This window comes from Limulus polyphemus, unplaced genomic scaffold (genome assembly GCF_000517525.1).
Source record: "Limulus polyphemus unplaced genomic scaffold, Limulus_polyphemus-2.1.2 Scaffold9432, whole genome shotgun sequence".
Classification (NCBI taxonomy): domain Eukaryota; kingdom Metazoa; phylum Arthropoda; class Merostomata; order Xiphosura; family Limulidae; genus Limulus; species Limulus polyphemus.
The window spans coordinates 8,845-17,592 of NW_013675042.1; the positions used below are offsets into that span (position 1 = coordinate 8,845).

At 34.9% G+C, this 8,748-nt stretch overlaps 1 protein-coding gene across 1 annotated transcript in view; it reads right to left on the bottom strand.

The window, feature by feature from the left end:
- LOC106475919 (MAM and LDL-receptor class A domain-containing protein 1-like) overlaps positions 1 to 6,754 on the bottom strand; it is an 8,823-nt gene extending 2,069 nt beyond the window's left edge. The window contains exons 1-3 of the mRNA XM_022379927.1: positions 6,397 to 6,754; positions 2,568 to 2,682; positions 2,008 to 2,154 (exon numbers count right to left, since the gene is read on the bottom strand). Of these exons, the coding sequence (XP_022235635.1) occupies positions 2,008 to 2,154; positions 2,568 to 2,682; positions 6,397 to 6,690 (556 nt within the window). The 5' untranslated portion in view covers positions 6,691 to 6,754. The remainder of the gene's footprint in view (positions 1 to 2,007; positions 2,155 to 2,567; positions 2,683 to 6,396) is intronic.
- Positions 6,755 to 8,748: the final 1,994 nt, after the last annotated feature.

Below are 8,748 nucleotides of genomic sequence, written 5' to 3' on the forward strand. Positions count from 1 at the left end.
ATAATAATAATAATAATATAATTAAAATGGTTCACGAGGCACACACACGAGTAGCTCGTGGGTAATGTGATTCCATAGCGTAATTTATATCAGCTTTAATGATTCGGTCAAATTGACTGACCCCGTGTGTATGATACGATTGTACAAGGCTAAATCAGTTTTTATTGAGTTCTCCAATTTACCATAAGAAATCTCATTTTAAGTGTAATAAATGTACTTATGATCAAATAGGCGGTGTTGTTATGGCTCACAATTAGCACCTAGTCTGGTTAATATTTTTTTCATTTATGTATTCATGAGAAACGAAGGTTGAGAAACTGCCATGAGAGTTTTAAATATGCTGATAATATCGTCGATATTTTTAAAGAAAAATAACAAGTACATTACCTTTTAGAATATTTGAATAAACAACATCCTTCTATTAAATTCACAGAAAACAACTGAAAAGTGTCTTTTTCCAGAACTAGATATTAGTACAACAGGATGATGTTGTAAGCTATGCTTTTATTATTTTAATTTAGATTTTTGTTTACTAAAAGAAACTTGTCATGACGTAATAATGATGCTTGTTTGTTTGTTTTTGAATTTCGCGAAAAGCTACACCAGGGATATCTGTGCTATCCGTCCCTAATTTAGCAGCGTAAGACTAGAGGGAAGGCAGCTAGTCATCACCACCCACCACCAACTCTTGGGCTACTCTTTTACCAACGAATAATGTGATTGACCGTCACATTATAATGCCCTTACGGCTGAAAGGGCGAGCATGTTTGGTGGGACGGGGATTCGAACGTGCAACCCTCAGATTGCAAGTCGAGCGTCCTAACCACCTGGCCATGTCGGGTCATAATAATGATGCAACGTCTAGAAGCTTTCTGAAATATAGAAAAAATTGGGTTATATAAAAATACCAGATTGATTCAATTAATTAGTTATTCAGTTCTGTGTCATTTAATGTGTTAGACAATGAAAGTTATTGAGTCTCTTTGTCTATGATTCAGTAGCAGTTTAGTCAGTGGATAAGTCAGCGTATTTATTGTAGATAAATTAGCGAGGAATTTTTGGGTAACGGCAATTATGTGCTAAGAATACAAGTCAAATGCATCTTGAAATCAAATTATCCACAAACTTCTGTGTGTACTGCTTAAAAATCAGTATTGAGAACTTTTTAAGATAAAGAAAAATTAGATAAACTTAACGCTTTTTTGGTCAATATGTTTGTTTTCGATGTGTACGAGATTATGTGGGATCAACCCGTCTTTTGGTTTGGTTTGAATTTCGTGTAAAGCTACAAGAGGGCTATCTGCGCTAGCCATCCCTAATTTAGCAGTGGTAGACTTTAAAGGGAAGGTACCTAGTCAACACTACCCACCTCCAACTCTTGGGCTACTCTTTTATCAATGAATAGTGGGATTAACCGCACATTATAATCACCTCGCATATTTGGCGTTATGAGGATTTGAACTCACGGCCTGCAGAATGCCAAGCCCAACTTGACACAAGAGAAAAACGTTTAATAAAGCAACTGGTAATTAATGCTTCAGACACTTGGATCAAGAATGTGATGGAATTGCTGACATAAACATCTTTACTATCGTATCCAGTTTCACAAGCAAACAAGATGTAAAAATTAAACAAGTTATACGAATAAAAAATCCAAACATATGTGCGCTTTGCTTACCACGGGTATCGAAATCATCCGGTTTTAAGCGTATAACCCTCTCATGAAAGTTAACCTTTTAACCCCTGGGAGAGGGGGCGGAGATTCTAAATATAATATGTATTGCTTTAACATGGTTTTGGATACATACACACACAAATTAACCTGATAACTGATAACGATGCTTGCATTCCAAGTGCTTTTTTTATTTGTTGTTAACTACTGGAGGGCTTCCAAGTGCTGAAACAAATGTTGATACACAGTTAAGTCGATGCTTTATTTAAAGTGAATTACTATATTAATTATTAACGTTATAAAATGAAGTGAAATGGATATATTGACTACACTACCTGATTGTGTCTTGGCGCCAAAACTACTATAATCCTGTGCTGGACCAGTCAGGAAACTCTGGGTTCCTCGTCCTAACTCCCATTCGAAGTCATCCTGACCCCTGGAATTAGACCAGTCACACAATCCTCCTTCGAATGTGCAGTGACCTACAAAATAAGTTATATAAAGTACAAAAATAACACTAACAGTGAGATAGTTGGAAGTCTTTAGTGTAATAATGTTTTAAAATATAAATACCGAATCCAAAAATAATTTAGCTTTGGAAAAATCTTAAAGAAATTTTATATGACTTTTGGCTCACAACATAATGCTGTAATCAAACTCGGTCTTTGTCCCAAAACAGAAACAACATAGAGATAAAGTTCTCGTATAGCATCTACAAGTGTTATGAATATGTTTGACTTGAACTCAAAACTAAATATAGGATCTGTAAACTTTTCTTGTAATTCTGAATAACCACATTTAACAGTTAAGCACCTAGTAATAAAATGTTTTCCACTAATCCGAATAATTGTAATAAATAAACTTTGGAATGTATACTAACACTTTTAACACTTACCTATACAGTTAGATCCGCTCCCGAGAATCTCAAATCTGATGTCATCTAAGGCTAGGTAACCACGGAAAGTTCTAGATGGGTCGGATGAGTTCTTTGGGATACCCTCGAATACAATCTATATGCAAACAGTAAACTCTTTATAAAATAGAGATAGTTAACACAGTGTTACGTGGCTAGACACGATGCTATTCTTAAACCGGTAAAAAGCTTTAAAAACTTTTAAAAATGAGAATGACATATTTTTTCGAGACTAACATTGTTTTATATATGTAATAAATAAATAAAAAATACCCAAAACTCGAGCGCTTGCATACGGTTGACTCTTCTTCTCCAGGAAAATAAAATTAATAGGTGGTAGTTAGAGAGTGTAATGTAATATATAGGTATAGGATGTCAAGATCACGTAAAAAAGTGCATCTTATACACCGAAAAATACGGTATATTAGATGAAAAACGTAAGAGTGATAACAAATAAAAAGATGTTAGAACAATTTTCATAGGATAGAAAAATAAAATAAGAATAAAACATAAGGGGATGGGAATTGGAGAAAATAATAATGCAAAATAATACATAATAATTAATAATAACACTAATATAGAGAAATAAAAACATGAATAAGCTATATAAATATAATAGTTGTCTATACTGTATGTCCATGTAACTACTTCGCAAGGTTTGAATGGATCTTCACCAAAATTGGTATGGAGGTTCATTAGGTCCATAAGGGGGGTACATACAGATTTTCACTTTTGCATTTTGCGGCCTTTATGGGCGTTTTTTGTGTGTTTCTTACCACTACTACGCCCCCTATAAATGGATCTTTATCAAATTTGCTATGGAGGTTCATTGGGTCCATGGACAGATACATACAAATTTTGCGGTTTTTATGGACGTTTTCGCGTTTCTTTTTACCACTACTTCGCCTCCTGTTAATGGACCTTCACCAAATTTGGCATGAAGTTTTTTGAGTTCGTGCTGAGATACATGCAAATTTGTGATTTCACATTTTGTGTTTTGCAGTTTCTTATGGACGTTTTTTTACAGTTAAATATAGGGGAAGTAACTTTTCATGTCCTAAGATAACTTTTTATTAATCTTGAATTTACATAACGTCCGTCCAGGGACCGGGTACTCCAGCTAGTAATAAATAATTTTCAATTGCAAATTATTTTCGGAAAGTTTTGAGAGACGCACTAAGGCCATCAATGAACAAAGAACTTCCGGTCGCAAAACATTTTAACACGCCTGGTCACTCTATCGACGAAATTACGTTAACAGGCATAGAGGCAAATTTTACATCTAACAGAAACAATGAAATTAAAGAAGCCTACTGGTAGCACTGTTAAACACTGTAACACCGAATGTCATCAATCTCGATCCTGGTATATGTAATATATAACAGGTCGAATATCTGTTGAGTGCAATACAACACATTCCTCACCACAGAATGAATATCTGTTGACTACATTACAACTTATTGCTTCAGTCTGTTGCTCTTTAGGAAGTTGCGGAAGTGATTAACTCAGATCTTTATTAAAAAGCTATTTTCAACTATTCTGAAACAATAAAGCAGAAAATGTTTTTACTAATATATGTTTAGTGATGTTTATTATTAAGCACAAAACTACACAAAGGGCTATCTGTGCTCTGCGCATCACAGATGTCGAAACTCGGTTTCTAGAGGTATATAAGTCCGCAGATACGGCTGTGCCACTGGGGGACAATTCTAATATATCTGAATTTAAATTCGATGACGAAGAACCCACTTTGAGACTAATAATGCTTAGAGACAGCTTGAATGGGTAATGAAGAAAACTTTAATATAAGTTTAACATAACAGCAAATGTACCACGTTTCGACAAGGTTTTGTCATCATCAGGTACAAGTAGTTTACGCTGACACAGATATATATATATATATATATATATACAGTATATACTGTATATATATATATTTGTGTCAGTGTAAAGAAAGTATTGAGAAAGACTCTACACACGAATTTCTACAACAGACAGTTCCAGTCCAATCAACTAAGTTTCATCGTGAATAATCTGCCTAAACAATCTATCAAAGAAGACTTGTCTAATTTTGAACACTTATAACATGCATATACACTTCTCACAAAAATAAAAGGATAATAAGGTTCTGATATGATTTTTTTTTCAAGCTTTGAAGCAAAAAAAAAAAAAAAAACAAAATACGGAGAGATGTTCAATTTTGATAAAGCTTACAAATACTAAAGATTAACAGTATTAAGCAAGTCGTAAAATTCATTTTCAAATAAGCAAAAAGAAAACTAAGCAAAAATTGCCAATATTTGGCCGCACAAGTATTTAAAAGAAACTTATTAAGATGAACAAAATGAGTCTTGGGTAGCTGGCAGGTCCTGCTCTGTTGTTTATGACTTCTCTACACCTGTTACCCATACTGCTGATGACATTTCCGATGACTTGATGGGGCAGCACAGTCCTCTCCTGGATGAGATTAGACCTGAGCTCCTGGAAAGTCATACGAGCAAATTATACGTTTCTAACTGCTGTCCGTAGCAAGACCCACAGATGTTCAATCGGACTTTGGTCCGATAACTTATCAGATCTTCCAGCCTATATTTCTTCATCCTGAAAAAATTATTACATGATCTTGGTGGTGTGAGGACGGGTATTATTTTGCTGATATACGAACATATCTCCAACAGTATCACAAAAATGGTGAACAATGGGTAGGAGGATCTCATTCATGTAACGTCATGCTGTCAGAGATTCTCCATTCACTACGTACAGGTCTGCATGCAGATGTCACATAAACCATGAGTTAATCATCCCCAAAGGGATCATGGTGGACAACGTTACAGACCAAATATTGCTCTTTTTTACATCTCCAGGCCCTCACATGTTAATCACTTGAGAATACATAGAATCTGCTATCATCCTGTGAACAGTACAGGGGAACACTGCTGAAGGATCAAGGTGATATGTTCTTGGACAAATGACAGCGGGGCTATTTGATAACTTGGGGTTAGTACGTTGGCTCTATCTGGTATCCTGGACCTGAGCCAATTTCAGGGAGCCTGTTCCTGACCGCTTAGTACAATACATATATTCTTGTGGCTTATTGATACTTGTGCTGGAGCAGTTTCTAAGGGCTAAATTCTGCAGATATCGCTTGTCTACTGCACCTGTAACCCTTCTGCGACCATGGACTGGCGCCTTGGTGTATTCTTTTGTGGCTTGGTATCTGCACCACAATCTAATGACTTTCCCATGACTTGTGCTACCTCAGTCTGGGTGTGGCCCTCTTGGAGAAGTGTGATGGCTCTGTAAATTTTAGTTTCAGTTGGCTTCTAACAGCTTGCACACTCTTCGCAAAAGTCAATACCAGCAAAAAATCCAGATATCAACAGTAAACATCTTTTGTAATCAATCAAAATCAGCCTTTTGCTTTGCAGAATTTGGGACATTTCTAAAAAAAGGCTTATTACATAAGGAATCATTAGTGCACAAACTTGCAGACACTAGGTAGGATTAGTGTAATCCTCTACAATAAGCATGCTAAATTTGAAAAAGATAACGGTAACCTAAAAATATGCAAATTTAAACAAACCTTGTTATCCTATAATTTTTAAGAGTAGTTTAGTATGACATTTCTATGTTTTATTACTGATAAATTATTTTTGAATTGACAATTTAGTTGTTTTCCCATACTGTATTTTAAGTAATGATTGATTTTTTAAGAATAATGTATATTAAAATGTATGCATAATGTATATTGTGTCACTGTGGTAATACCGCATTGCTTTGGAAATTGAACATTCTAGGCCACAGTCCTTACTTTATGGATACTTCCATATGTGTAGGCGACTTCGCCCTTCCTCCAACTACCCTCGAGCCCGTCATTACTTTCCCAGAGTGTCTGGTTTTCCGAAGTTTCTCCGTCCATCAAAATTACTTTTAACTTGTGTGCACTCAACCCATTGATAGCATAAAAGAAGCTGACACAGTAACCGTTTGGGTCAGTTTGACTTATGTTCTGGCTAAGCAGCAGGGCAGTGAATCCATAGTTTTGGAATTGAGATCTTGTATCCACAGGAAATGCTGAAGAAAAGGACGGAGAATATGGATCCATTTGGTTGCCTGAGTTCCGGTACGACGTCTCGAAGAAAGTGTACCCACCTTTAAAGAAAAAGGGTATAGTTATTCAACATGGTATACATATGTGTGTGTGTTACTGTATTGGGATGGGAATAAAAGACTGATATCTTTCTGTTAGATAATGTTTCGAAACAAACTCATTTGATCAAATAATACTTAAAATGAAGTGAATATTTCTGTGGAAAATGAAAAACGTTATTGGTTAGCCCTCACTTCAGACACACAGGGGAGATTTCGTTAAGGATGCGTTCTTAGGCCGCCATGATGTTATAGTTCAACAAAGTGTCACCAAAGGCCGCAAACTAACTTATGGAGGGCTGAAATTATAGTTCCATATCAGTGGCGATAATGATGATTAGATAATAGTACCACAAAGTTGGGAACATGTTTCTAGGCAGCCATGACTCATAAAATGCATGTCTCAACATAAATATAATTAATCACTAATTCGATAGTTAATTAAATCATTAGTTATTTAAATCGTCATAAAAAAAGGACATTAATCATACATGTCTCATTATGTCGATAAATAATTAATTAAATCATCCTTAAACGGACTCTTCACTCTAATTCAATTATAACTTAGTAGTCATAGAAAAGGACGCTTAAGTCTAATTCATTAATCATTAATTCGTCCTAAAAAGGACGGTACAATAATTAAAACTTATTATTAAAAGTATTAAATTATTAAAACTTATTTATTATTGTTTGTTTGTTTGTAATTAAGCACAAAGCTACACAATGGGCTATCTGTGCTCTGCCCACCACGGGTATCGAAACCCGGATTCTAGCGTTGTAAGTCCACAGACATACCGCTGTGCCACTGGGGGGCCTTATTTATTAATACATTTACAATAAAATCAAGCCCTAAAAAAGACATTACATTTCCTTATCATTTAATTAATCCTATAAGGACAATACAATATTTACAACTTAATCAACTGATTAAATATTTTCAGTAATAAATTATTACATTTCCTGTCCTAAAAGGACTATTAGGACGCATTGCTAGGCCACCATGACTCATAAAATATATGTCTCATCTTGTCGATAATTATTTAATTAAATCGATTATAATTAATTCATTTATAAATTGAAGAACTTTTTTTATTGTTGTCATAGTTATTTCACACATTTTGTTTGTTCTTTCTTTAAAGATATGATATTTTGATAACTCTTGGTTAAAGTGTCTTTCTCTATAATATCTCAGAAAGTTTCGTTCATAACTATGATTCTTTGATTAATTATTGAACAATTTATTCACTCTTGTCAATATTGATCTCATGAATTAGCGTGTTACAAGAATAACGTGTTTGAGTAAGATCGTCCATTTCACCCGTCCTTTCTTCATTAATTGTAAATTAGGGTACACTTGTTTATCAAAAAAATATATTAATAAGCTTTGGTTTAATCTATTTATTCAGTTACTTTTCATTATGAACTATAGTATTTAAGTAAGTATCAAAATGAGAAATCTGTGAACATAAATTCTGCCATTTCGAATTTGATAAAATAAAAAGAATTGTTGCGTCAGCGAGGCCATGTGACTAGTATCACGCCACGTCCGTCTCGAACCTTCGGGAGACTACTAGATTGGGGGGTAGTCTGGTATATATATAAGATGGTCACAACGTGACGGGACAATGTGTAGGTAACGAGTAATTGAACTGCAGTCAGAGAGTAGAGTGTAATTGAGTATTGTCGAGCACGAGCGTTCTGGCGTTTGTTATAGAGCGACTGTTGAGATTAAGTGTATCGGTAAAGTTGTATTCGGAAAGAATAAACCAGTTTTATTTAAGAAAGGACTTGTGTCGCTAAAGTTTCGTTGGAACGAATTTACGGAAAATTAACTAACGAACAGAGACGTAACAAATTGGTGCCAGAAGTGGAACTAAAAAAATGGGAACGAGAGGCGGAAAATCAAACTGCAGCTTAGCAGACTTGATGGCAGCAATACAAGAGCAGCAAAAGAAACAAGAAGAGAGACAATAGCAGTTGCAAGAAAACATGCAACAGTGGCAGCTTGAAGAAC